This window comes from Phyllostomus hastatus, unplaced genomic scaffold (assembly GCF_019186645.2).
Source record: "Phyllostomus hastatus isolate PE091 unplaced genomic scaffold, TTU_PhHast_1.1 phas_scaffold_501, whole genome shotgun sequence".
Taxonomy (NCBI): domain Eukaryota; kingdom Metazoa; phylum Chordata; class Mammalia; order Chiroptera; family Phyllostomidae; genus Phyllostomus; species Phyllostomus hastatus.
In genome coordinates this window covers 51,822,758-51,850,453 of record NW_025334033.1, presented here as the reverse complement: position 1 = coordinate 51,850,453, position 27,696 = coordinate 51,822,758, and the positions used below count along the sequence as shown (strand labels likewise).

The following is a 27,696-nucleotide window of genomic DNA, read 5'->3' as shown; positions in this document are numbered from 1 at the left end:
TTTGAAGCTTTCTGATCCAATGTAAATGAATCCTGTGGTGGGTAAATAATCTCCCTCCCTCTTTTGCTCTCTGGGGGTATTTTGATGAATAATGCTTCTCAAATAAGTTTATAAATATTCCCCTAGAGGTAAGAAGAGTATTAAGCTCATAGCAGGTGTGCCATTAATGCCGTGGGGTGTAGGGTAGAGCAAAGAGGAAAGGAACCATCAGAACCTTGCGGTGTCACAGAATTTTCGGGACAAGTCTGAAGGCCACCGCCGGGAACAGCACACCGAGGGCAGTGCCGGCGAAGCGCGGCACAGCCTCACGGGCTCACGGCAGGCCAACCCTTCGTGCAGAAGCTCTTCCCTGGGCGGGTGGGACAGTAGGGTTGAGAGTTCGTTCTGTGGCCAGTGATGGCATATGTTTATCGTAAATAACTTAGAAAAAACATAATTTATTAATTGACTTCATCAAAAACTGAAAATTTAACTGTTAAAAAAGTTGTTTCTTTTTGCCTCCCTTTATCTGAAAGGCCAATTCCCAACGCCCAACTCCACTTTGAAAGCTTTCACTCATAAACAATCATGGAATTGAACCTTGACCTTTAAATGTTACGCTTTTCAGTTTCTTCTGTTACATTTTACCTGTAACTCAATGATGGCTTCAGTGTCTTTCTTTAATTGGCACTGATGTCCCCATATTTTTAAACAAAAAGCCCCAGTAACAGCAAGGAACTTTATCACTGCCACAGCACCACCTACTGGCACGCCACTACAGAAGCAAGACAGTTACAGCTTAACTTTGACCCACAGTTTTGGAGAGTCCTTCTGAGCTTTGGTTTTTATAAAATCCCAATTTCCTTGTCATTTTGAGAAACTATTGCTTCTCTTGAGAGCTACTGAGTCTCTTGCTGTAGCATGAAGTCAGCAAGTTAGAATAACAAATAGGCTCTTATTGTTACCTTAAAGTGGCCCTGACTTCACGGACTTTGATTTTCTCTGTCCTATAACTGTAGCAAGGGCTCCAGATTGTGTGGGCAAGGGTTTGGATCTGGCGAAAATAACTTGGGGAGTTTCCAAAGATCCTGAAAAACGTAAAAAACATCCCAACTTAACACTTGACTAAAAGGACTAGGCGTCAAAATTAAAGCTAGGTTTTAGGGCATCAACGTTCTCCCAGAAGCTGCCACCCCACTTCCTACCGAACACCAAATCCGTGCTCTCTCCTTCGCTTTCAGACATTGGAAGAGTGGGTAACCAACCCCAGTTCCTACCCCTCGGGCCCTGGGAAGAGGAGAACTTTTGGGGAGCAGTAACGGTTGCTAAACACTAGGGAGAACATCTCGAGGGCTTTACTTATTTTTATTTTTAGTCTACTCCAGAGGTCCACTCAGGATCTCCAACAACTGTAGGATGCATGGTGAAAAAAATAAGCACCTGATAGTGAAAATGGCTCATTCCACCGACAGCTGCCAAGCAAATAGTTTCACTTGGAAATTAAAGTGACTTCTCGATCCTTAGGGTTTAAGCTCCACTGGGTTTACTTATATTAAAATCAGTCCCTTCCTCGTGCTGTGTCACTCAGAGACAATGACGTGGGCAGGCAGACTCCCACTGACGTGCCGAGAGCACAGAGCCACAGTGCATTTTACCAGGGCCCGAAATATACATTTAACAGGGGCACTTGGCTCCTCCCTTTTTTTAAATGGAACCCATTGCGGGTTTTCAAAAAGTAGTACGGTTTCTTCCACCAACCACAGACCACTAAGAGCTTAAAACAAAAAGAAAGGGGGTGGGGCAGGTAGAGGCAGACACCAGGACAGGAGAGGCCCAGGCCGAACCCAAGGGGCAGCGGTGCAACAGCTGGTGCGGCTGCAGACCCCGACAATAATGGTGGTTGACACTACCGAATCAGCACGAGAGAAATGCCAGTCACCTAATCTCTCTCTCTGCTATTTTAGTTCCCCGTCACCACTTCAGAGCTCAAGAAGCGCACCGTGGTTACAAAGGAGGAAGGCCGATGGCTTTGGCTTTGAGCCAAAGGCCTTCACTCCAGCTTCCTTCTCAGATTTCCAGACTCCATGCCTTCCCTTCCATAGCCTGCATGTATAGAATTTACAGCTTGAGGTAAGGAAGTCAAGGAAAAAACCCATTCATGGAGCATTCCAGGCACTCTGCTAGGAGTTTTCCCACTCACTACCGCAGTTAATGTTCACCGTAAAAATGTCACCGCGCCACCACCAGTGCAAAAGACAGAGTTTTTCCGGCAGCGCACTGAGATGAGCTACTGTGTCTGTCACTCAGGCTGCCTGAGGACAAAGTCACTCAGCGTTATGGCCCAGCTGGCCAGACATGGGAAAGGGTCAAGGGACCAGGAAACAGACTTCTGCCATATCCATGGGCTCATTAATAACCATGTTTAACCACTGAGTTACAGTAAGTAGACCAGGCAGGGGTAAATACCTTTCAAAGTCAGCTTAGAGATTCCTGTATAGGCACAGGCTTCCCAGCTCTGAGAGAGATGCATCAACTTTATGACTTATTATGGAGTTGTTCTCCCTTTTTGTGGGTTTAAAAAAATGCTTCTTAGAAACAACCTAATCTCCTTTAATAGGACACCCTTCTGAACCCCTTTTAAGTCTATGCATGACATAGAAAAACATACGATTTGATGTTGAAACGATGAAGTGCCAAGTAGTTATTTACTAGCTGTATAAATAAGTCCAACAGGGTTTGTTACTATTATCACACTGCCGAGGTAAAATGTTTGTTGGGAAGTATGGAAAATGCCTGCACCTAGTGTACCACAGATGCGTCAGTGGTTAACGATCAGGAACATCACAAAAGTTGTAGACCAGAAACAAATTCAATGGACTGTAGAGGCCAAGAGCCACAAATAGCAGGCTACCTAAACAAGGTGAGAGGAATAAAGTGCTTATCTGAAGTAGAAGAGGGGGACAGGTACATATTAGAATCCAGGGAAAGGACTTCCGGTCAAGATGGTGGCATAGGCGGACACAGCTCGCCTCCTCACAAAACCACATCAAAATTGCAACTAAATTATAGAACAACCATCACTCAGAACCAGCAGAAACTGAGTTGAATGGAAGTCTGATAACTACAGAATTAAAGAACCACATCCATCCAGACTGGTAGGAGGAGTGGAGATGTGGAATGGGCTGGTCACACATACACGTGTGGTGGGTAAAAACTCGGGAGGGTTATCTCGGGAGCAGGGCATTCCAGCCCCACACCAGGCCCCTCGGCCCTGGGTTCCAGTGCCTGGAAGATAAGTCCCCACAACTTCTGGTCACAAAAACCAGTGGGGATTGAGTCGGTGGAAGAAACTGCTACAGTCCCAAGCAATGGCTCTCCAAGAACCCACACATGAACTTAATCACGCACTCCCTCTGAGCTCCAGCACTGTGGTAGCAGCCTGAAAGGCACCAGTGGAATTCGGGGAGGAACTGAAGTGTCTGGCATCAAGGCGAGAGCTGGGGGACAGCTTTCTCCCAGACAGAAAGGTGGACAGAGCCACAAAGCCAGCACATGGATGCCATATCTGAGACTCCCTCAACCTGGCTAACACCATTTGTCCCTCCCTGGAGAATCCCTGAGGCTCCATCCTGCCCGGCTTAGAGCTGTTAACAGTAGCTTTTCCATATGAATGGCTGGTCTTGGTTCATGCTTCAGGACTTCTGAAATCCTTTCAAATAAGCAACAGCTGGCCTCAGTGAGTCCCAGGCACGGCACTAGCAGCAGCCTGTCTAGATTCACAGCTTGGTTCTGCCTGGGAATCTCTAAGCCCATCACAAGTAGCAGCCTTCTCAGACTGCTCATCATCTCAGGCAGGGTGACCCTGAGCAAAACACAGGAGGGGCCTGGCCTTGGCCTGCACCACCACCCTGCCCCTGCACAGCTGATCCTCCACAGAGGGCAGAGGTTGGTGGTAAGTGGTCACAGCCAATCTTTACAACTCACTGGCTTGGGTAAATCCCTTCCATTAACCTGCCAACAGCAACCAAGGCTCAACTACAAGAGGGTGTACTCAGCATACTTGAAGGACACACCTTGAGTACCCAGCTTAGGTGATAGGGGAGGCTGTGCTGCTGGATCCTACAAGATACTTACTACATTAGGTCATGATGCCAAGACAGGGAGTCATAGTAGCTCTACCTAATACATAGAAACAAACACAAGGAGACTGTCAAAATGAAGAGACAAAGAAACATGGCCCAAATGAAAGAACAGATCAGAGTACCAGAAAAAACTAAACAAAATAGAGACAAGCAATCTATCAGATGCAGAATTCAAAACATTGGTTATTAGGAAGCTCAAGGAATTTAGTGAGGACCTCAACAGCATAAAAAAGATCCAGTCAGAATTGAAGGATACACTAGTTAAAGAACAATTTACAGGGAAACAACAGTAGAGTGAATGAAGCCAAGATTCAGACCAATGATTTGGAACACAAGGAAGCAAAAAGCAACCAATCAGAACAACAAGAAGAAAGAAGAATCCAAAAAACCCAGATAGTATAAGTAGCCTCTGGGACAACTTCAAGAGGTCCAACATTCACATCATAGGGGTGCAAGGTGGAGAGAAAGAGCAAGAAATGGGAAACCTGTATGAAAAAACAATGAAAGAAAACTTCCCTAATTTGGTGAAGGAAATAGACATGCAAGTCCAGGAGGGACAGAGTCCCAAACTAATTGGATGCAAAGAGACCCACTCTAAGACATATCATAATTAAAATGCCAAAGGTTAAAGATAAAGTGAGAATCTTAAAAGCAGCAGGAGAATAGCAGTTAGTTACTTACAGGGGAGTTCCCATAAGACTGTCAACTGATTTCTCAAAAGAAACTCTGCAGGATAGCAGGGACTGGTAAGAAGTATTCAGTCATGAAAAGGAGGGACCTACAGCCAAGACTGCTCTACCCAGCAAAGCTACCATTTAGAATGGAAGGGCACATAAAGAGCTCCCCAGACATGAAAAAACTGAAAAAGTTCATCATCACCAAACCATTATTATATAAAATGTTAAAGGGACTAATTTAAGAAAAAAAAAAAACTATGAACAATACAATGGCAATAAATACGTATCTGTCAACAATTAAATCTAAAAAACAAACTAAACAAACAAGAAGAGAGACAGAATCATGGATATAGAGTTTTGATGGTTGCCAGATGGGAGGGGGACGTGGAGGAATGGGTGAGGAGGTGAGGGGATTAAGAAGTACAAACAGGTAGTTACAGAATAGCCACGGGGATGTAAAGAACAGGAAATGGAGTAGCCAAAGAACTTATATGCTCACAACCCATGGACATGAACAATGGTGTAGGGATTGCCTGAGGGAATGGGAGAGGGGGGCAAAGGGGGAAAAATTGGGACAACTATAATAGTATAATCAATAAAATACAGCCCTGGCTGGCATAGGTCAGTGGATTGAGTATGGGCCTGTAAACCAAAGCGTCACCGGTTCTATTCCCAGTCAGGGCACATGCCTGGGTTGTGGGCCAGGTCCCCAGTAGGGGGCACATGAGAGGCAACCACACATTGATGTTTCTCTCCCTCTCTCCTTCCCTTCCCCTCTCTCTAAAAATAAATAAATAAAATCTTTTTAAAAATAATAAAATATAATAAAAAATAAAATGTAAAAAAAATCCTATTACAAATTAAAAAAAAAAGAATCCAGGGAGAAGTATAACTTCTCTTTACCTTGTGGTTTTATGCTAATACCAAATTCAATATTAACACTACAAAATCTTCTAAGTAACTTCAACAGTCAGGAAGTATCAATTCATGATCAAGATGCTGAAAGTCTGACCCACCTGGGCCCTCAGGCTCCTAACTTCCTCAGCCAGAGTGCATGCAAGAGTTCAGTTCAGTGTTTATCCATTAGACACGCAAACGGGAGAGGCCAGGTTCCTGGGCCTCCTACTGCCCGTGGGCGTCACACGGCCCAGGGTGATTATGAATATGGCCCAACACAAAATCGTAAATTTACTTAAAACATAATGACATTTTCTTGTGATTATGTGTTACAATGTATTTAATGTGTGGCCCAAGACAACTCCTCTTCTTCCAGGGTGGCCCAGAGACTCCAAAAGGTTGGACACCCCTGTCTAGGCTGTAAACTCCGCCCGCTTCAGCGAATTCGCGGTGCTGAAGGGGCTCTCACGGCCTCATCGGATGGGTGTCCTCCCAACCAGGTCATCGTTCTCTCATCCACCCACTTCTCAGTCCCTAACAGTTCCAGGCAGAAATGCTATTTCTTTAAAAGTAATGATCATGTTCTGGTAATTTTTTTTTTGAGGCGTGGGGGATGGGGGAAGAAATACTTGAATACTCATCAAATATTTCTTGAATTCACATTCTAAGATTTGAAGTGCAGAATAAAATCTTTATAGTTTTATATTATTACCTTATCTGGGTATAGTTATAGAACCTTTCTCTATATATTGCTTCACTTAATCCTCATAGTAAGCCTATGAGATACATGTAATTGTCCCCATGACACAGTCAAAGAAACCAGGCTTCTTGGAGGTCTTATCATCATTTTAAGGTGTACTAAGTCAACCTGCTGACCTGCCTCCCCTTGCACACACTCCTTGATGGCGCCCTACTGCTCTGAGAAGCCAGCTCCTCACACAGCTCATAAACTGGCCCTGCTACCTGCCTTTTCTCTTGCCACTCCCTGCTCGTGCCCTAGTCCCCTGCCGCACTGACACACGAGGGCTTCCAGAACACAGCCTTTGCACATGTCATCCCCTCTTCCTAGACCTCCTTCCACTCCAGGCCACCCCCTCCTTCTTGGCTGACTTGTCCAGATTCTAACCTCAGCTTTAGATGCTTCCTCCTCTAACAAGACCTCCATATCCCTAAAGAGCCTGGACCAGCTGCTTGGGTTCAAATACATCCCCACTACTTGCTAGCTGTGAAATTTTAGACATGTTTCATAATCTGTCTGTGCCTTTATTTCTTCTGCTGTAAAATGCAGAATATAGTTCCTGTATTATATGCCTGCCTTGCGAACAAATGAGTTATTACATGCAAGGCAGTCACAACCGTGCCCGACACCCAGCGAGCGCTCAGCCAGCACGGTCCGCCGTGATTCCGCTCGTCTCCAGTGCCTGCTGCTCCCCTCGGACCCCTCCCTCCGCCCCAAGCCTGGAAGGTCCCCGACAGCAGTGGCTATCTTGTTCACCATGTATGCGTTCCTGTGCCAGAATGTTACTTTTTCCATAGCAGGTGATCAGTGATAAATATCTGAATTGATTTCAAGTGATTTCCTTTCAATTTTCTGGTTACATATTAGTGTATTTTTAAGAATTAGTACTGTCTGTGGACCAGTGCCGCCTGACTTTACGTAGGTTCTACACGGACAGGCTCCGGGCCCTCAGAGCCTGCCTGGCGAGAGACTGTGCTGCTAGCGTGACGGGGCTGAGGTCAGAGAACGGAGCTCCAGCTCCGCATCCGGGTGTGACCTCTCCAGGCCCCTCGCCTGCCTAAGCCTCAGTTTCCTCATCTGGGCTGGGGGGACAAGAAGATCCAACCTACAGGGCTGTTGTGAAGACCAGGGAGAAATACTGCAGGTGGAAATACTATAAAAACAGTGCAACACCAGTCCGGTGCAGGCATTTTTTTTACTAAATGCTGCAAATCTGATAGGGTCCTACCAGACTGGAAAATCCCATCTACCCCAAATTATCCAGAAACCCATTCAATCCTAAATTGTCAATGTCATTTTAAAGAAGAATGTAACAAAAATGCCAATTTTTGCTACAATGCAGCAAAAGCCTGAAAGCCCGGATGCCTCGGGGTTTGAACTGGGGCCCTCTCCGGAAGCAGGAGAGAGAACGTGCTAAGCCCAGCACCCTCCCTCGCAGGCGGGACGGCTGCTGTGCCCACTCACCTGAGGAGTTGGCGACGGGCACAAACGCTGCAGAGTTAAGGATGCTCTGGAGTCCGTTCGGCTGCCCTTCCGTGGTTGACCCTCTGAAACACAAGCAGCTTGGTTAGACATGTACATGGAAAGGCAAGGTCAAGTACAGGCCCTCCAATGGCTTTGCTTCTTGCTCTTGGTGTTCCCTCTCATGTGGCTCATTCTCTTGCTTCTTTCAAGACTTTGATGAAATGTCATCTTATCAGAGAGGCCTTTCATGACCAACCTGTCCCCTTCCTCTGAAATAATGCACAGTTTAAAGTGCATTGTCCATCTCTCCCCCTGGAATGCAACTTCAGGGAAAGTACAGGCTTTGATCGCTGCTATGTCTGTAGTACCTAGAACAGTGCCTGGCACCTAACAAGCATGCAATAAACACTTATTGAATGGATAAAGTTACCAGTATTGACTTGGATAAACTGTAAGTAAACAAAGACATTCAAAAAAAGCCAAGTTGCATGGAGAGCTCTGGTTCTCAAGGACGGATTTTGCTGCCTCCTCCCACCCCTGTGTAAGGGACACCTGGCGACACTGGGACATCTGTGGCTGTCACAACTGTGTGGTCTCCTGGCATCTAATGGGGAGAGGCCAGGAACAGCCCTAAACATCTCCTCCAGGGCACTGGAAAGTGCCCTCAGACAAAGAATTGTCTAGCCCAAGATGTCAACGGTGCCGAGGCCCAGGAACCATTACACAGGGGCACCTCCCCTCACGCCAGCTTTGCCAAGAGACAGGACAGAGTGTGTGGATTCCCCAGCCACGTCCGCGCAATTCTATGACCAGCTCAATGCCCTACAGATCATGTCAGGTCTCCCTGTGGTTCTTTCATGGCATTACCACAATTACAGCTGTGGAACTGTGGAACTGGCTGCATTACCTCTGTTACCCTGGCTGGAACGTAAGCTCCATAAAAACGGAGACTGTATCAGTCTTACACACAGTTGTAGCCATATTACATTCTGCACACATCTGGTATTTAATAATTATTATTTGAAATAATCTGACCCCATCTCCCCCATACCACTGGTTGGGTTCATCTACCTTGATTTTAGCTGATGTGTCAGAAGTTTACATGGGAGGGTGAAGTTTTTATACGCTCAGTTCTTTATTTGCTCAGCAGCATCCAATCCAACCCTCTGTCCCCCTCTCTTCCGCAACACTCTTCCATTTGTGCATTCACACACATACTATTTATTAAGCACTCCCTGTGCTCGGCGCTAGTGAGGAGGCAGACATTAAGCAAATATATACGATACAAACTGTGTGATACATGTTAAGGAAACAAAGTACAAGGAGCTATGAGAATGAAACAGGGGGGCCAGATTTAGACAGTGAGGAGAGTGGTCAAGGATGGTCTTTCCGAGGAAACCCTATTTCAGCAGTCACGGAGTTGTGAAAGGCAGGCATCAGCCAAGAGGAGAGCTTTTCCCAGAGAGGTCTCATAGATAACGGCCCTTAGGCAGACAGGGGCTCAGAACATGTCATGACCTTTACAGACCAGAGAGGTAAAGGCGTAGGTACACGAGCAGTGTTTGACAAACTTGTTCATCATACAGCTTCCAGGCCCTTTGCTCAGAGCTTCCAATCAGCGAGTCTGGGACAGAGCCTGGGAACGTGGGCTTTCTACAGCCCCCAGGGAAGTCAGGGAAACACTGGCTGGTGGGCAAAGAAGAAGGTGGCATGGGTGCCACCTGGAGAGTCTGGAGGAGGCTCAGGTGCCCAGGTGGTCCCCACATCACTGAGGGAGACATGCGCCTTGAGAGCAGACCGCAGCAGCGATGCAGGGATCACATGTCTTACATTCCACCCCTGCCCGGCCCCACACCACCAAGCTGTGGTTTGGTCCCTACCTACCGTCTCCTTTCCACTTTCATTTTCAGGACGTCCCAGAGGCAAAGAAGAGAGAAAAGAGCACAGGCTTTCTCCCTTTTCCCACAAGCTTCACCCTTGGTTACCTGTATCTGGAATGCTTATGCATTTTATCTCGGCTCCTTATGGATTGCCCCCACCCCAAAGAAACACCCGGAGTACCCATAGGCTGATGTTTGTTCTTCCAGGTCCAAGTGAAAAAGGAAGAGTTCTGGAGGGTCTAGGATGAGATCTTTCTTTTATAGAAGTTAAAAGCCCTTGGGTCTATTTGCCTGTGTTAGGAGAAACTGGGAAAAAAAAAAAAAAAAAAAAGGCGACAGGGATGGGAGTGGGGGATGGGGTCAGTCTCAGTTTCACAGGGAAACCCTGACTGTCTGCAGTAAAAATGGAAGCAGGAGGTGAAATTTTGGGGTCAGGAGAAGAAGCAAAAGCCACACCCCAGAAGATCCAGAGGAGGTTAGACCTCGTGAGTTCTGGGTGCCCGAACTCTCCGACCTCCTCCCTCCCCTCCCTGCCCTCCCTCCATGGAACTGCCTCCCTGTGCTCACCCTCATTTTCTCCTGTTTTCTCGGGGGAAACCTCCTGGCCCTCTGTCCCCTCTGTGCCCAGTTCCTCTCGCTCCTCCATCAGCGCTCATCACGGGCCTTGGGAGCCACGCCTGCCTCATCTGAACAACATTTCTAACGACTCCACTGTTCTAGCACAGGGTCCCCTTTCCAGAGCCTTCCAAGAGGAAATGCTGAGTGAATTTTTCCGTGACAACACTGGCACACAAAATAGTGTGGGTCTGTGTTATTACTGTCCCATGCACATTATGGGTAAATATGCTTTTGTTGTGATAACACTGTTTCCTCAGTAAAATACATTCCAATTTCTGCAGTGAGAACTTTTGCAATCCAGGCTGTCCAGAGCCTGTGTGCTAACTTGCACTCGCTGACCTGCTCCTGCAGGGTTCTTTGCTGCCTTCCCAGGAGCACCTGCGTTACGGGCAGACACACACGTGTTTCCTCGGTTGTCTCTAAGTCAGGCACTATGTCTTAACATCAGGATAAAAGGGCCCAAGTCAGGGCTGTTGAGGATTAAATGAGATGGTGGATGAAAAGCACACCTTAGCACAGTGTCTGATATTATATTAAGTTAAATTATATTAAGTTATATTAAGTTAGGGCATATTAATTGCTAAATAAACAATTATTGGTATTGTTATCTTTACTTAGGAATACTGACAACCTTTGTATTCACTGTAAGTGTAGCACACACAGAAACACTAAATTGGATGACACATGGGCTCTAACTCAGTGTGGACCATCAGTGCTAAACTGTAGAAGAATGAGCACAAGACATTCAGAAACTGAATGTTAATGGCAATTTGCTATTAAGGTCAAAAGGTAATTGACTGGCAATCTAAGAGACAAAAATCGCAGAGTCAAAACGATTCTTAAAATTCCCTAAGAAGAAAGGTCTCATTTGAGATGGACAATCTCTTAATAAATGCAACACACACACACTTTTTTCCTGCCAGCATCAGAATGAGTCACTGTTGCTTCAATTGTGCCCCAGATGAGGTGGCTGGCGTCCAGCAAGAGGCCATGCTGTGAAACGCATCTCTGAGCGGGAGAGTAACGCAGAGCGCAGTGGGCGGCTCTTCCTGTGAGACAGGCTCACGGGAGAGGAGACTGATGGAGGGGCGGCGCATCTCCTGTCTTATCCCGAGTGCAATACCAAATGGAATCAGCCACTTTATTGAAATTGTACTTTCTCTTTTTTCTGAACAGCTGAATGTGCGAAGTTAAATGTGTGTCTGATGTGGTTCCATGACCTGCTGTTTTCTGATCACAGTGCATATGGAATATGAGGAGGTGGCTAACGAACTTGGAAAAACTGCAGGTATGAAAATATTTGGAGTCTTACAGTGAGAAATACTGAAAAGGTGGGACGAGAAAGGTGCCATTGCCCAGGACGGGGAGCTTAGTTAGAGCACCATCCCGACCAGTGCACATATAGAATCAGTCAGTGACTTCCGGCCAAGGTGGAGGCATAGGTAGATGTGCTTTGCTTCCTCGCACAACTGAAAAAAGGACAACGACAGATTTAAAAACAAAAAACAACCAGAACTGACACAAAATCGAACTGTATGGAAGTCCAACCACCAAGGAGTTAAAGAGGAAACATTCGTCCAGACTGGTGGGAGGGGTGGAGAAGGCAGCTGGGGCCGAGAGGATACAAGCAGCAAGGAAGACTGGGTGGGCAAGGCGGCGGCTGGCAGACCAGGTGGTCCCACATTTGCATGTGGACAAACCAGGAGGAACAACTGGGGAGCTAGACAGACTGAACAACCCAGGATTCCAGTGCAGGGAAAATAAAGCCTTAAAGCCTCTGACTATAAAAACCTGGGGGGCTTTGGCAGTAGGAGGAACTCCCAGCCTCACAAGAGAGTCTGCTGGAGAGACCCACAAGGTCCTAGAACGCACACAAAACCACGCACCTGGGAATCAGTACCAGAAAGCACCAATTTGCTTGTGGGTAGAAGAGGAAGTGACTGAAAACCAGCACAGAGCTGAGCAAGTAACAGTGTTCCCTCTCGGACCCCTCCACCACATACCAAGGAGCAAAGCAGTGTCGTGAGTTGCCCTGCCCTGATGAATACGTAAGGCTCTGCCACTTACTATGTAACAGGTGCACTAAGACAAAGAAATATGGCCCAAATGAAAGAACAGATAAAAACTCCAGAAAAAGAACTAAGTGACAAGGAGATAACCAACCTATGAGATGCAGAGTTCAAAATACTGGTAATCAGGATGCTCACAGAAGTGGTTGAGAATGGTCACAAAATGGAGGAAAAAGTAAAGGCTATGCAAAGTGAAATACAGAAAAATATACAGGGAACCAACAGTGAAGGAAACTGGGACTCAAATCAATCATTTGGAACAGAAGAAAGAAATAAACATTCAACTGGAAAAGAATGAAGAAACAAGAATTCAAAAAAAAAAAAATGAGCAGAGGCTTAGGAACCTCTGGGACAACTTTAAATGTTCCAATATCTGAATCATAGGGGTGCCAGAAGGAGAAGAGGAAGAGCAAGAAATTGGAAACGTATCTGAACAAATAATGAAGGAAAACATTCCCAACCTGGCAAAGGAAATAAGACTTCCAAGAAATCCAGGAAGCTCAGAGTCCCAAAGAAATTGGACCCAAGGAGGAACACACCAAGATATATCATAATTAAATTACCCAGCATTAAAGATAAGGAGAGAATCTTAAAAGCAGCAAGAGAAAAGGAGACAGTTACCTACAAAGGAGTTCCCATCAGACTGTCAAGCTGATTTCTTAAAAGAAACCTTGTAGGCAAAAAGGGGCTGGAAAGAAGTATTTGAAGTCATGAAAGGCAAGGACCTACTACTCTATCCAGCAAAGCTATCACTTAGAATGGAAGGGCAGATAAAGTGTTTCCCAGATAAGGTCAAGCTGAAGGAGTTCATCATCACCAAGCGCTTATTATATGAAATGTGAAAGGGACTTATCTAAGAAAAAGAAGATCAAAACTATGAACAGTAAAATGACAACAACTATCAACAACTGAGCCTAAAAACAAAAACAAACTAAGCAAACAACTAGAACAGGAACAGAATTACAGAAATGGAGATCACATGGAGGGTTATCAGTGGGTAGGGGGAGGGGGCTTAATGGGGGAAAAGGTACAGGGAATAAAAAGCATAAATGGTAGGTACAAAATAGGCAGGGGGAGGTTAAGAATAGTATAACAAATGGAGAAGCCAAAAAACTTGTATGTACAACCCATGGACATGAACTTGGGGAGGGAATGTTGGTGGGGCAGGGGGTGCAGGATAGAGGGGGGATAAAGGGGAGGAAGAAATTGGGACAACTGTAATAACATAATAAAATATACTTTAAAAAGACTCAATCATTGATTCCCTCAGTGGAACAACAAACTCATGTTTCTCTCCCTAAAATCAATAAATTAAAAAAAAAGTGCCATTAACTTTGTATCATATGAACCCTATCTGTGAGCACTAGATGTGACTATCTGGTCCTGTAAGTGGTCCTTAGCTGCTCTTCATGGAAATGGTACACATTCTAGGAGATGGGAAAGTGTTAGATGTAGCCAAAGGTTGCAAGTTAGAGGCTCAGTGCAGTCTCAGCTGTGGTAATGGGCTTAGTTCACCTACAGAGAAGAGTCTGATTTTTCTGTCTACAATTGTCAAAAGCTGCTGAAGGGCAGGCTTCGTCATTAATGGAACCACTTAAAAACTGAGATAAGAAATGTAGCCACGCATAGTGGCAACAAAGAATTAGAATTCCATTCATTAATAGTGACACGCTCTTTTCAATTAGGCAGTCTCTTTTTCTCGGGGTATGTTCATAGCTAGTCCCTGAAGGCTTTCCTTAAATATTAAATGAACACACCCTAGCCCACATTCAATTCACTTGCTCCATTCCTGTCCATCTACTTCTCTTGCCCTCCCATTTTTCTGAGCTCCAAGGAAGAGCTGGACACGGGCACTATTCCTACTCTGAGTAAGGGGCAACAGCTCTTTCAGGCCTTTCAAAGAAACTGTTCAAAAATGCATCACAAACAAATAATCTCTATAAGCTGAAATGTTGCCTGCATTTACCATTTTGAAAGATTTCTTTCAGGGCAAGTCTCAAAACAGGGAACACAAACCGATTAAATGGCTGGCTCGGAATCCCACTGGCACCGGGACCAGACCCCACCGTGGGGCCGGCCTGCACGACACGCCGTCCATGCCCATCTAGGAGGGTTCACGTGAGCAAGATCCCCATTATCCATTTGCTGGAAAGGCTTCTTTCTGACATGCATCTTCCATGAACCTTTAGTTCCTTTATTTGTGGTTTCCCCTGTTCTCCCCCACCCCCCAACTATTTCAATCAGTGGAAACTTTTCTGAAAATGATATCCTTTCTTTAAGATCTGTTTTGTTCATTACTTCACAAGGCTGACTGTGGTTTGGTGCTACATTGTTTCTCTTCGGGTTCTTTTCAAGGCTTCCCACATCTCTAACACAGGGGTACTGAGTTTTCTATTTCAATGGTTTCGTAAAAGTTGATCTTGGATTCATGCCACCACATCAGGGATGACCTTTCTGTAGGAGGAAGGACCCACAGAAGGAAAATACTCAAGGTTTCACAGGGAGAGTGGGGCTGGAAATGCTGACCTCGTCAGGGCTGTGGCAGAGACATGGTGGCACCTGTGAGGGTCCTGAAAAGAATCACCCCCAAACTACATCATTTTTATAAAATACCAGTACAACCAGCCTCCTTCAACTTCCAAAGGAGAGAAGAGATCCCAAGACACAAGTTAGGTTAAGGAATTGAATTCCAAGAAGAGAACACGGACTTTCCCTGGTAAACATCTGCCCAGATTAAGGATGTTACAACTTTCCTTACAACCTACAGACGGGCACACAGGTGTACGGGTATGTGCGCCCCCTCCCCATCTACCAGTCCAGGGGTTAGACACACGTTCCAGCAACAGAGCCCAATACGCTGACCCTCAGCAAATAACAATGAGAACATTATTAATTTGGGTCTGCTTCCAGACTCAGCTCAAGAAACATTTAGCGAAGCCAACTTCTATGGAGTAGTGGTGCGTGGGGTTCCATTTCATAAATGCACTGCACGTCGTCTAGCCCACTCTATGTCATATTCCTTTTTATTCCTCAAGTTATTTATGTGGGCCTCATCTCTTTTTTATCACGGCTTCCGGACGTGATCCCCTCTACCGTGGCATCAGCTGCACGCGCTCCTTCGCTGGGGTTGGGCGAGCACCACGCGCCAGACACCGTGCGAGGCACGGCTCTCCCACGTTCTCCCACGTGCTGGTCTGTGGTTTTGTTTTACTTCCATCCACGTACTGTTGTCCCTTTGGTTTAGCTTTTCAAATTAAATGATTCACTCGCTTCTTTTCAATCCTTCTTGTCTCTTTAATAAGCACATTGAAGGTTGCCTTTGCGTGCAGTTTTGGCTCTCCCACAGATTCATGCGGCACTTCCGCAGCCATGCAGTTCTCAGTGTTTTACTGTGGTTACCTCTACCACACAGGTGTGTACATTCTGTATTTCTTAAATTTCCAAACAGCCTTTAGAAAACACCTTTGTATTATTTCCAATGTCAGTGTACTTATTGTAGTTAAAAAGTGTGAACTATTGAATACTGGTTTTTTGAAGTGTGTGGAGCCTTCACATGTGACATACAGTGTGTGCTGAGTGTTTGTAAATGTTCCACATACACTTGAAGAGGACGTCTCTTCTCCCTTTTGGATGCAGGGAAGCGTGCATAGCTTTGAACGTTTTTCAGGCTGTGACCTGTGACTCATAAGGGCACTGTAAAATTCAGAGGACAATCAGCATTTTAAAAAGAACATGGAATAGTATTTTGCAAACCTTCTGTTTCATACACATATAGATATTTCACTGGGTTGCATATAACATGTATTTTTAAAATTATAAGCGGTGGTCAAATAAGACTAAAAGTCACTTATTAAGGGAAATTGTTAATTCTGCATTTCAAATATTCAAAGTCCTCAGAAATTTTTGACTTACACTAATAGAAGTATATTTAAATAAATCATCCACTATAATGATAATTTGCCAATTTTCCTTATAATTTTGTCATCTTTTGACTTATACATTTTAAGCTGATAATGGTAAGTGCATATTAGTGATTTTCCTTATTTCTGCTAATGCTTTTTGCTTGATTCTATTTCATCTATTGCTCTAATTTTCTTTCTAATTAGTATTACATGATTTGTCTTTTTCCGATTCTTTTGTCATTCTGAGATTCTACTTTAGATGTTTCTTTACAGTAGCCTGTAACTGAACATTTAAACAAACGCAATTTGATAATCTTTTAATAGAAGAGTATGACCTGTTAAAATTTATAAGTTTTACTCATATAGTTGGAATTATTTTTATTCTCTTAGTTTTTGTTTTCCATTTACCGTCCTTTTCCTTTGCTTACCTCCACCCCGGTCTTTCCTGCCTTCCACTGGATTCATCAAGTTTCTGCATTCCCTTTCCTCCATTCTGTTGGTTCGAACGCTACAGACTGTATATCGATCATTTAGCTCCTGTTTTCCTAGGAAAGTGTGAAGCCATTTGGTATTTCTGTCTTGCCCTTAAACTTGACAGAGACCAGTAATACCTTCACTGTCCACTGACTATTCTTGTCCCTGAACTTTGGTGGTGTTGTCTTAAATGTGTTCTGTCTTTTTAAAGCAGACCAACAATTATTTTCATAGTCAATAGTACTCATTGACACTTTATAAAACTTCTGCACTTCACTGTTTCACGTTATCTGAGACTTCTGGGTTCACCTTCACCCTCTGGTCTTTGCTAGTTCTTTCACTGAAGGCCATGGGTTGCATATTCTTAGACTTATTTCGAATTATTTTTATTTTGCCTTCTCTCCTGAATAGTCATTGTATAAACATTTATACATGTTTAGCTATGTATAAAATTCTAGACTGAAAGGTACTTAACACTTTGAAGCTATCGCTCTTGTCTTCTGCCCCTATCACTGCTGGGGAGAGTGCTGGTATTCTGTGTCCCTGGGTAGTTCAAGTGCATTTTCTCTCAGGTGTACGTGAAGTTTCCCTTTATGCTCAACGTTCTGCGGTTTCACTATGACATGTCTAGAGGTGCATTTATTTTGGTACCTGGAATGGAATTTTTAGTTGAGGACCCACGTTTTTGATTCTAGAAAATTCTCAGTGAATACTTTCTGAAGTATGGCTTGTTCACCTGTCCCTCTTGTCTCGCTACTGATCTTCCTATCAGCCACATGTCGTGTCCCACAGACACGCCTATCTGGCACAGAACCCAACATGTCTGACCACTTAGAAATATTAATTTCATCTGTAAGGAATTCACGTTCTAGTTGTTGGTTTTGTTGGCAACCTTCCTTAGTATGACATTTAGCCCAGGGTTTTGGAATTTTGGTTTGCAGGCTCATTTTGAATAGGAAGCATTTCCTCCTTGTCTCTCTGCTTGCTTGCCCCTCCCTATCTGAAGATTTTGTAGTCGCCCCCACCCAGGCCCTTGAACCCTGGTCTGGACCAGACTATACAGTGGTTACTTTGGTGGCCTTGCCTCAGTGGTATCTGGGGGTCCAGATGAGCTCTGAGACATGAACAGCTGCAAAAACATGTGGTTACTGCCTGGCTCTGTGGGCGCACAGTCTCCTGTGAGGAGGTCCATGCCAGCTTTCTCAGCTTCCCATGAGCAGAACCCACTGCGCTCTTTTTAGCTCAGGGTTTTTTGGCCTTGGCACTGTTGACATTTTATACTGGATAATTCTCTGTTGAGGGGACCTGTGCTGTGCTCTACAGGTTGTTTAGTATTATCTCCAGAATCTGCTCATTAGATGCCAACAGCAACCCACCCCCCCTCAGCTGCCCTGTTATGAAAACCAAAAATGACTCTGGACATCGTCAACGTCATCTGTTAAAAAATCTCTTTTTAACTTTCAATTAAGGAGCCTCGTTTTAGTCTCTCCTCGTGGGTAGGGCTCTCTCAGGCCCCTGTACTCGAGACCGGGGCTGACGCTGCCCGCTTCCAAAGCAGGGTTCAGAGAGCTCCAGCCTCCGTCGCTGCAGCCTCTTCTGCTCATTCTCACTTATTTCTGCACATTTTGAGGCCAGAGGAGATGTTTCCCTTGTTTTGAAGCTCAGCTATGTCCTTTCGGTCTTCCTCTTTAAGCTTTTTATCTCTCACTGCTGCGTGTTTGAAGCCAAGGGAGAATATTAAGTGTGAACTTATGGAGCCAGCTTGACTGGAAGTCAGTAGGTCCACATCTAATCTTTTGTTTTGTTTGAAACTAAGCCTTTGCCTTCAATAGTCATCAGAGTTATTAGTGTTCAGGAAATCAGAATGTGTTTGAATTTCCATAGCCTTGCTAGCTAGAGCCAAGTCACACTTATGAGTATCATCTTACTAACAACAAAAACGTGATTTCTTTTAATAGGAAACAACAGCAGCAGCAGCAATTACAACGGCACCAACCAGTGTGCATGGGCACTTAACTTATGCCAGGGAAATGCGTGATCTCATTTAATCCTAAGAACAACCCCAAGGTGTAGGTTATCTTTTACAGACAGTGGAACAGAAGCTTAGAGGTATCCCTAAATGACAGTCCATTAAGTAAAGGAACCAGGATCCAAATCTGGTTGGAAATCTTGGGCTGTTAGCGATTGTTTTCTACTGCCTCTCACAACACTCTACCTAGGATCAATGGTCAAGGATAATTGTTATTTAGTGATCCTTGATGCAAGAAACTATGTCACTACCACCAGCACCATTTCCTGAGAACCCATCATGCATATAAGCTGTATCATGAGCTGGGGCCTGAACTTATCTGCTTTCTCAAAACCAAACTTTGTAAAAACAGGGCTCAAGTATGTTTTGTCCACTGGTGTCATCACCAACACCCAGAGCACTGCATAGCACAGTGGGCGTTGCAAATGCAATAAAATGGTGACGACAAGGTGTATGTCCCTAAGAAATTTATGGGAAGCAGGACACATACAAAGACAAAATAAGACAAGGAGGTAGATGGTAGAGTCAGCTGAAAAACTAAGGGTGGGGCAGTTAAAGCTGCATCAAGGTGATAAATTAAAACCTGACCTTGAATAAAGGGCAGGACTAAGACTCCAGAGGCTCTGAGCACTGCATACAGAGCGGATGACGGGAGCGTGAGGGAACAACAGAGGGGGAGGCTGTGCGAGGGGCAGTCTAGCATAGGGAAGGCCGGAGACAGGAATAGAGGACGAGCTGTGGAAGGCTCTGACGTCCGAGTATGGACCCAACTTGGTCTTGCAGGCACTCGAAAGTCTCCACATATTTCAGAAGAAAGGTTCAAAAAACTCTTGGAGAGACAATATTTTAAAATTGCTTCCTAGGCTTACCCATTTACCCTGCTTCTTTGAGAACCAATTTGGATAGTTTAAAATTTTTTGCCTTGTTCTACTTGGTTTTCTTGTTATTCAAGAACCAATTTTGATAGCTTTTCCTCCCAAAATTCAGTAGCATACAATTGTGCAAAATATTCTCATGAGTTTTCAATCTCCTCTATGTCTGCTTTTAAAACCTTCTTCTTATATTTTCTTTTATTTTTCTGGCAAAGTTATGTTTATTTTCTTCATTCCTGGCCGCCCCACGCTAAATCGTGTTTTGAACTTAACTAATTTTCTTGCTTGCTTTTCACTTTCTATTACTTTTCTCCTTGATTTCATTAGATCTGTTTTTCTTATTTTTTTTTTTAATTGACCCTTTTTTACTTCGAGAGATGAAAGCTTAGGTCAGGTATGACAAACAGATCACGTGCATGTTCACCGGGTCCAGCACCTTCCCTGTCCGTGGTGGACGTCACTAATCCACCAAAGTACTCTTTCTTGCAGAGCTCAGAGAAGTCCCCCTAGTTCTTTTCAGCACGGTGCTCTGGGAAATCGGCAGGAGTCGTAAGTCAGCTGAAGCCAGCCTGCCTTGTGTGTCTTGGTTAATTTCTTCTCAGTATTTCTATATTATGAGTTTTCCTCTTAGTACATCTTGAACTACATTTCAAATATACGTTTTGATGTGTACAATTCTTTTCATTTTAAGAAATGTTTGAGCTTTACTGAGGGAAAATTGATGAGTGAAATTGTAAGATATATAAAGTGTATGTCATAGTGACTTGATAAACATATGCATTGTGAAGGGATTCCTCTATCTAGTTATTTAACTCATCCATCACCTCACATTTTATTTATTTTAATGAGAACAGTCACACCTACTTTCCACATATTTCTATAATACAACACATATTTTACATTCGATCCTCCAACCTTACTCATCTTATCGCTGAAAGTTTGGACCCTTGTACCAAACTCTCCCTCTTTTCCCCACCTCCCTGCCCCTGGCAACCACGTTTTTACTGGTTTGACATTTTTTTTTTTTCAATTCCACAGATAAGTAAGATCATGCAGTATTTGTCCTTCTCTGCCTGGCTGATTTTACTTAATGCCCTCAAGGTCCATCCATGTTGTTGCAAATGGCAGGATTTCCTTCTTTCTCATGGTTTAACAGTATTCTCGTGTGTGTATGTATCGCATCATCTTTATCCATTCATCCATTGATGGACACGTAAGTTTTTCCCGTCTTGGCTACTGTGAGTAATGCTGTAATGAACACGGGAGTGCAGATATCTCTTCAATCTCCTGTTTTAATTTCCTTTGGATATATATGCCCAGAAGTGAAATTGCTGGATCATATTTAATTTCCTGAGGAACCTCCATACTATTTTCCATAGTAGCTGTACCAATTTACATTCGTATCAACATTGCAAAAGTGTTCCCTTTCTCCACATCCCGGTCAACACTTAACTTTTATTTATTTTTTATTTTCCTGTTTTTCTTTTTATTTTTTTAACCTCTCTTTTAAAACAGACACTCCAACAGGTGTGATGTGATATCTCATTATGCTTTTGATTCTACAACAATTAGTGGTATTAAACACCTTGCTATGCATTTGTTGGCCATTTTTATATCTTTTTTGCAAAAATGTCTGTTTAGTTCTTTTGTCCATTTTAAAACAGATTGTTGTTATTTCTTTGCTACTGAGCTGTATGAGTTCTTTATATATTTTGGATATTAAACCCCTTACCAGATAGATGACTTGCAAATGTTTTCTCCCATTCAGAAGGCTGCCTTTTCATTATGTTGATGGTTTCTTTCCTATGAAGAAGCTTTTAAGTTTGATGTAGTCCCACTTATTTAATTTTGCTTTTTGCTGCCTCTTTCCTTTTGGTATCAAATCAAAAAATTCATCACTAAGACCAATGTCAAGCAGTTTATCCCCTATGTTTCTTCTAAGAGTTTTATGGTAACAGGTTGTATGTTCAAGCTTTCAATCAATTTTGAGTTGATTTTTCTGTATGGTATACAAATTTACATTTGTATCCCCAACACCATTTATTGAAAAGGTTGTCCTTTTTCCAAGACTAGTCTTAGCTTCTTCGTCACAAATTGACCATATATGTGTGGGTATATTTCAGGGCTCTCTGTTTTGTTCTATAGATCTATTTGTATGTTTTTATGTCAATACCTTACTATTTTGATTACTATAGCTTTGTAATCTAGTTTGAAATCAGGCAGTATGATGCCTCCAGCTTTGTTATTCTTCCTCAAAATTGCTTTGGCTATTTGAGGTCCTTTGTGCTTCCATACAAATTTTACCTTTAAAAAAATTTTTATGTGAAAAATGCCAATGAAATTTTCAGAGGGATTGCACTGAATCTGTCGATTGCTTTGGATAGTATGGATATTTTAACAATATTAATTCTTACAATCCATGAGTGTGGAATATCTTTCCATTCACTTGTGCATTCTTCAATTTCTTTCATCAATATTTTATTGTTTTCAGATCCTAGGAGGATCTTTCACCTCCTAGGTTAACTTTATTCTAAGGTATTTTATTCTTTTTTGATGCAATTATTTATGGACTGTTTTCTTAATTTATCTTTCTGATAATTCATTGTTAGTGTATAGAAATGTAACTGATTCTTTGTATACTGGGTTTGTATCATGATACTTTACTAAATTTGTTTATTAGTTCTAACAGTTTTTGTTTTGTTGGAGTCTTTAGGTTTTTCTATAATAGTATCATGTCATCTGTAAATAGAGACAGTTTTACTACTTCCTTTCTAATTTGTGTGTCTTTCATTTCTTTTTCTTGCCTAACTGCTCTGGCTAGGACTTCCAGTACTATGTTGAACAAAAAGTGGTGAGAATAGGCATCCTTGTCTTGTTTTTATATGTACAATTGTTATTTTTTATATAGTATGTAATATAATTTTGATCCAAGTTACTTTGTTTCTTTTTATTGTAAATCAGAGAATGAGGACTGTATAATTTTTACTTTTTGAGTACTTAATTGAAATGTTCTAGCTTTGAAAAATATTCCAAGGGAGTTCTGCAGGGTACCAAGTTGCATATCTCTTAATTTAATTTTATTAATTATACTGTTCAAAACTTTTTATGTTTTTATGTTTTGGCCTATTTTGCCAATAATAATGACTATTGTATTCTCTTCTTGGAATTCATTATTTTAAAGCTGACTATCTTTTCTCTCGTTATTTTTATCTTTGTATAATTTTCCCTCAAAATTTTGGCAGAATGTTTAAAATGTGTCCTTTATTTCACTAATTTAATGCTCCATAGTGCCCAGTCTCTGTTCACTGTGCTTAACCCAATTAGCTGTCCACGTAGGTATTTCTAATTTCCATGCAACCCTCCCTGACCTCAGACTGCTCGCTCTCTCTATATGACAGCTTTTTCTAGCTCTACATACTGATGCACTCATTCTCAAATTTTGTTAAGTATATTACTAATTTTTTAAAGCTTTCACATTATTTTTTTATTATTGTTTATTCTATTACAGTAGTCCCAATTTTCCCCTCGTTGCCCTCCTCCGCTCAGCCCACCCCACCCTGTTCCCACAGTCAATCCCAACATTGTGGTCTGTGTCCATGGGTCATTCATACATGTTCTTTGACTAATCCCTTCCCCTTCTTCCCACCACTACCTCCCTCCACCCTCCCCTCTGGCCGCTGTCAGTCTGTTCCATGTTTCCATGCCTCTGGTTCTCTTTTGCTCATTAGTTGGTCTTGTTCATTCCATTCTTTGTATAAGTGAAATCATACAGTGTTTGTTTCTCATGGACTGGCTTATTTCACTTAGCATAATAGTCTCCAGTACCAACCACACTGTTGCAAAAGGTAGGGATTCTTTTTTTCTTTCTGCTGCATAGTATTTCATTGTGGAAACGTACCACGGTTTGATCCACTCATTTACAGATGGGCACTTAGGTTGTTTCTAGCACTTGCCTTTTAAATAGAGCTGCTATGAACATAGGAGTGCATAAGTCCTTTTGAATTTGTGTTTTGGGATCCTTACGTGTTTTGGTTGCTGGGTCAAAAGGCAGTTCCATTTTTAGTTTTTTTGAGGAAATTCCATACTGTTTTTCCACAGTGGCTACACCAGTCTGCATTCCCACCAACAGTGCACCAGGGCTTCCTTTTCTCCATATCCTCACCATTACTTGTTTGTTGATTTTTTAATGATAGCCATTCTGACAGGTGTGGGGTGATATCTCATTGTGGTTTTAGTATGTATCTCTCTGATGGCTAGTGATGTTGAGCATTTTTTCACATGTCTATGGGCCATCTGTATATCCTCCTTGGTGAAGTGTCTATTCAGGTCTTTTGGTCACTTTTTAATTGGATTGTTTATCTTACTGTTATTGAGTCATATAAGTTCTTTATCTATTTTGGAGATTAAACCTTTGTCTGATATATCATTGGCAAATATGTTCTCCCATACGGTTGGTTTCCTCTTCATTTAGATGATGGTTTCTTTAGTCGTACAGAAGCTTTTTAATTTGATGTAGTGCCATTTGTTTTTTCCTTTACTTCTCTGGCCCTGGGAGATGTGTTAGCAAAGATATTGCTACATAGGATATCTGAAAATTTACTGCCTGTTTTCTGCTAGGATTTTTATGGTATCACGATTTATATTTAAGTCTTTCATCCATTCTGAGTTCATTTTCATGTATGGTAGAAGTTGGTGGTCTAGTTTCATTTTTTTGCATGTACCAGTCCAGTTCTCCCAACACCATTTATTGAAGAGGCTGTTTTTACTTCATTGTATGCTTGTGCCCCCTTTGTCAAATAAACCCATAGAGACATGGGTTTATTTCTGGGCTCTTTATTCTGTTCTTTTGATCTACATGTTGGTTCTTATGCCAGCACCAGACTGTTTTGATATAGTGGCCTTGTACTATAGTATCTGATATAAATCAGATATTGTGATCCCTCCAACTTTGTTCTTTCTCAAGATTGCTGAGCCTATTCGAGGTCTTTTTTGGTTCCATATAAAGTTCTAAAATATTTGTTCCAGATCTGTGAAATATGCCATTGGTATTTTAATGGGAATTGAATCTACAGATTGCTTTGGATAGTATGGACATTTTAATGATGTTAATTCTTCCAATCCATGAACATGGTATATGCTTCCACTTATTTGTGTCTTCCTCAATTTCTTTCTTCAGTGTTCTATGGTTTTCCAAGTACAGGTCTTTTACCTTGTTGGTTAAAGTTATTCCTTTTATTTTCTGTGTTGCTAAAGTAAATGGGATTTTTTTCTTAGTTTCCCTTTCTGATTGGTCATTGTTGATATACAAAAATGTCATGGATTTCTGAATATTGACTTTGTATCCTTCTATTCTGCCAAATTCACTTATAAGGGCGAGTAGTTTTTGTGGAAACTACAGGGTTTTCTATGCCACAGTGATGAGACAAGAAAAAGAAATAAAAGGCATCCAAATTGGAAAGGAGGAAGTAAAACTGTCATTATTTCCAGATGACATGATAGTGTACATTAGTAATTGCTAAAATTTTTCTTTTTTGCTTAAACTTATTTCAGAGGTTAGCAGCTTCTCTGAATCTTCTCCACATGGCTTTCCTTTAAGCTATATCATCTATTCCAAGGACCCAAGATTTTTAAAATATTTGCTTACTTTCAGAAAAAGATAGTCTGAATTTGCCATTAAGGGTTATGATCATGGGGGAACTGATACAGATTCTGTCAAAGATTAGTACAGGTTTCTGTCTCTTTTAACAAGGGATTTTCATAATCAGATAAGAAGGGATGTGACAGACAGGAAATGCCTGACAGTTATATTTCCATTTTAACAACTGTTTAAACATGTGGTGGGCAGAAGTGAAAAGTAGGATTTTAATTTAAATTACACATTAAGAACCACCAAACAAAGACCCTTTTAATTCTTTGACTCTCATGTTCTTCTTCTCCCCACTGCGCCACACACACCCCAGTGTAACTTTTGATTGAGTGTGATTACAGTATCCACTTTTCTGAATGATGTCATTGTCCATGCCCAAAAAAAGCCTTAGGATCTCCTAACGCACCCACTGACTGAGGTCCAGATGCAGATGGCTGGTAGAGGAAAGCGAGTCTGAGTGGCAGACTCCTTGCCTGGCCCTCACCTCTTGCTACTTCCAGACCCCAACCCTTAGAGTAAGAGAGTATTTATCTGGTGTATTCCAGGCCCCCCACTGATTTCCTAGACTGCAATCTCATAGAAAGGCAGTATATAAAAGCCCTCAATGTCATTCTTTAATCTAATCCTTCTGCATCTAACAGATATTTCCCCAACAGTTCAGCATTAACAGTGACACCAATTGTTTCTACTGTTGAGTATTTTATTGGCCATTTAAGTGGGAAAACTGGTGAGGGAGGGGGGGAGTCAGTTCCTAACTGCTTACATTGCACTTTCTCAAAGGCAGTATTTTATTTTTTTAATGCTAAGTAATAGTTTTGTTTTATACTTTAATTTGGTTCAATTTCCTACTCGTTTTATATCATGTTGATTACACTTAATATTTTTTCTCAACTGTTCAATGAACTTTTTTTCTTTTCCCCTCCATCCCTTCCTCCCTCTTTTAAAAATTTATTATTTAAAAAAAATTTTACTGTATTGAAGAAAATTTTACCCTTTGAGACATCATGGATAGACCTGGAGAACATTATGCTAAGTGAAATAAGCCAGTCAGAGAAAGACAAATACCATATGATTTCACTCATATGTGAAATCTAATGAACAAACTGAACTAATAAGCAAAACAGAGACAGACTCATAGAAAGAGAGCAGGGTGACAGCTAAGAAGGGGGGAGGTTAGGGGGTGGAGGGATGGAGCAAAAAAGGGATTGCGGGGGGTATAAGAGGAGTGTAAGAGGACTAAATGGTAGTGGAAAGGCAGTATTTTAGGATGACTTTGCTGACACTTGCCGTATAGAATGACTGAATAGATTGGTGGGGCCTTTGAAATCAGTGGTCTACTGGAAAGAGTCTGGGGTTAATGCAGTGACATGGATTCCAGTTCTAGCTCTGCCACAGCCCACCTGTGCGCCCTGCTACACGCACAGCCCCACACTGCGCCTCTATTCTTTTATATTCTAGCACTAAAAGTCTATCATTATTGTGACTGTGTGATTTATAATGAGAAATGTACATTTGGTCTTCCTCCTGTTTCTGGCTCATAGCTCCCCAAACCCTTGGAACTTCCTCAGTGTTGAAGAGTGAGAGGGGTGTCTCGCTCTGTTAATGAGGTGGTTTTTAGAAACACCTGAAAATGGGGGCTGGTTGCCAGGAGAACCATGTGATTAGAGGGTTGGAACTTTCAGGAGAATCAATCACCAACTGGCCAATGATTAATCAATCATGCTTACGTAACTAAAGCCTCCACAAAAACCCAAGGGGATGAGGCTCAGAGTGCCTTGGGTGGAAGAGGATGTTACGGTGTGGGGAGAGCGGTGCAGCATGGCAGCTCTGCACCCCTCGCCCTGTGCATGTCTCCCACGCTCTTTCCAAGTTACATCCTTTTATGATAGTCATCTAGTAAGTAACATGTTTCTCTGAGTTCTGTGAGCTATTCTAGCAAATTAATTGGACCCAAGGAACGGGTTCGGGGAACCTTTGGTAGGCAGCCAGTAGATCAGAATCACAGGTAGCAACCTGGACGTGCACTGGCATTCTGCGTTGTAGGAGTCACTGGAACGTCCAATCCACAGCTTCTAATCTATAGCCAGTTGGTCAGAAACACAGGTTAGAAGTCTGGGTTTGTGGCTGGCATCTGAAGTTCCGTGAGTGCGTGTTCACGTACGTGCGTGCGTGCATGCATGCATGCATGCAGCCACATATGCACACACATGCAGAGATTAATAGGACTGACTTTAACCTGTGGAATCTGATGTTATCTCTGTGTAGACAGAGTTAGCACTGAGTTGTATTTGGGGGCTCCCTGCTGGT

General features: G+C 42.7%; 1 protein-coding gene across 8 annotated transcripts in view; it reads right to left on the bottom strand.

Moving 5' to 3' along the window:
* Window positions 1–27,696, bottom strand: part of TTLL5 (tubulin tyrosine ligase like 5) — a 252,183-nt gene that overhangs the window by 33,961 nt on the left and 190,526 nt on the right. For 7 of the 8 annotated variants that reach the window (XM_045822847.1, XM_045822851.1, XM_045822844.1 and 4 more), the window contains 2 exons: window positions 7,899–7,981; window positions 945–1,067 (listed from right to left, as the gene is read on the bottom strand). In XM_045822847.1, coding sequence (XP_045678803.1) covers window positions 946–1,067; window positions 7,899–7,981 — 205 coding nt within the window. In that variant the 3' untranslated portion in view covers window position 945. The remainder of the gene's footprint in view (window positions 1–944; window positions 1,068–7,898; window positions 7,982–27,696) is intronic. The other variant, XM_045822850.1, reaches the window with a different exon arrangement.